This window comes from Nicotiana tomentosiformis, chromosome 6, assembly GCF_000390325.3.
Source record: "Nicotiana tomentosiformis chromosome 6, ASM39032v3, whole genome shotgun sequence".
NCBI classification, from domain to species: Eukaryota; Viridiplantae; Streptophyta; class Magnoliopsida; order Solanales; family Solanaceae; genus Nicotiana; species Nicotiana tomentosiformis.
In genome coordinates, this window is record NC_090817.1 from 106462809 (window position 1) to 106465120 (window position 2312).

General features: G+C 38.6%; 1 protein-coding gene across 1 annotated transcript; it reads left to right on the top strand.

Moving 5' to 3' along the window:
- The first annotated feature begins 249 nt into the window (after positions 1-249).
- LOC138894533 (uncharacterized) lies at positions 250-1212 on the top strand. Its single transcript, XM_070179235.1, has 3 exons — positions 250-322; positions 398-866; positions 981-1212. Exons 1-3 carry the CDS (start codon positions 250-252, stop codon positions 1210-1212), a joined length of 774 nt encoding a protein of 257 aa, XP_070035336.1.
- The last annotated feature ends 1100 nt before the right edge of the window (positions 1213-2312 follow it).

A 2312-nucleotide genomic window follows, 5' to 3' on the forward strand; every position in this document is an offset into this window, starting at 1 on the left:
ATATATGGAAGAGGACACCCTACTCATGAGTGTCAGCACTCAACCGAGGAAGTAAATGTTGTGGGGAATTATAACTTCAATGCAATGGGTCAGAAGCACCTCGGTTTTTCATGAAGTTTACCTGAGGGTACTGCAAATGCATGGCAACAAAACAACTAAAGAGTCCAGGTACAAGGAGTTCCAGGCTTCCAAAATCAGCAAAGGCATCAGCTTCAACCTCAACATTCCACTTAGCCGCTTGAAGATTTAATGAAGTCCTTCATTGTCAAGACAGATGAGAGATTAGATGCTCATGGTTCAGCTATCAAAGAATGTGACACTGGTTTGCAAAACTTGGAGAAGCAAGTGGGCCAAATTGACACCATATAATCTGAGAGAATCCCAAGTACTCTCCCAGATGATACTGAAAGAAACCCCAAGGAGACGGTGAATACTGTGACCTTGAGAAACGGGCAAGTGTTGAAAGATCCCACTCCAATCCAAAACGATGTGAGTTCTAAAAAGGAATGTGGGGAGAAGGTGAAAATTGAAGTTGATAAGAAGAAGACAGTCAAGAAGGAAACCGAGAAAAAGAAGAAGGAGGAGAATTCAAGAAGGGATGAATCTGAAGAGAGCAAGTGCATGTCTGCTTTGCCTTTTCCCCAAAAGCTTTATAGAGAGAAGCTCGACAAGCAATTTGAGAGATTTCTGGATATGCTGAAACAAGTTAATGTAAATTTTCCATTCATAGAGATGCTCTCCCAAATGCTAATTTATGCAAAATGTTTGAAGGAAATCCTGACAAAGAAGAGAAAGATAGAAGAAACATCAGTAGTCAAGCTCACAGAGTATTGCAATGCAATCTTGCAAAACAAACTCCCACAAAAGTGTGGATATCCAGGGAGTTTTACTATACCTTGCTCGTTAGGCACTCTTAATTTTGATAAGTCTTTATGTGATTATGGTGCCTCAATTAATCTAATACCTCTGTCTATTTACAGGAAGCTGGAGAGTGAGATTGGAGAGATAAGGTCGGTACCAATATCTTTGCTGCTGGCTGACCAAACAACTCTGATACCCGAGGGGATAATGGAAGATGTTTTAGTGCAGGTAGATAAGTTTGTATTTCCTGTAGACTTTATAGTAGTGAATATGGAGGGGAATAAGGAGGCCCCTCTCATCTTAGGAAGACCAATTTTAGCAATGGGCAAAGCAATCTTAGACATACACTAGAGAAGACTCATACTTAGAGTGGGTGAAGAGACTGTAACGTTCGAGATGAATGTAGAGACGGGGGTGAAAAAGGAGAAGCCACTTGCAAGTGTTAAGTGGAAACTGAAGAGCTCGAAAGGAAAGGCTGCATTGAGTGGAAAAGATAATTGTGGCGTGTACCTCAAGAAGGCTGAGAAGAAGCTATCTACATGGATGTGTGCATTGGTTCGGGTGCGTGGAATGGAGCCCGACTTTGACTCAGACCCCGACTAAAACTTCAGGGAAGTTTCCTTCACCTTATGCTTTTTAATTGTATGTCATGGGGACATGCCACAATTTAAAGTGTGGAGTGGGGAAAGTTGTATGTTGTATGTATCTGTGTTAGTAGTTTAGTTTTGTTGTTTTAGTAGTTAGAATTTTGTTTTTGGAAAACCATAAAAATTTAAAATTTTTGACTTTTCCCGATGATGGATATCATTTGACGGGTTTCTTGAGGGATTAAAGTCGAAAGGAAAGGACAAAAATATTTTATTTTGTTACACAGTGTAATAATTCCCCCTGGTTTTTCTTTGTGTCGCGGTTCTTTTCCTAGATTTTTATTTGAACCGGGTGTAGTTAGTTTTTATTTTGTAGAATAGTAGGAAACCTTGTGCTATGAGTTGAATTTGAATACAATTTCTCTTAACTCTATTATACCTTGAGAATAGTTTATACTTTAGTTGTGACGCTTAGTCTTAGTTTTTGACTCATGCATAAGTACCTTAAATTGTATGACCTTAACTTTGCTTAAACTTCTTTGACTAGAGTGTCTTGATAATCTAATCTTGAGTGAGTTATGTGCCATGTGTGTGTGAGGTTTTGTGTTATTCTTTTCATTGCATTTGATGTCTAGAACTTGTCCCGTTTGTTTGCAAAGTAAAATAGTAGTGTTGTTCAGTCTTGGAAGTAATTTAGGCATTTCTTTGTTGAACCACATTACAAGCCTTACCTATTTGTTTTGAATTGACCATATATTTGAACCTTTTACCCCTCGTGAGCACTTAAATTTATTATGAACTTTGTAAAAGTTGAAGTGTGGGGTGGTTGGTTTGGCTTTTGAGTGGAACTAATGAAATAAGGGG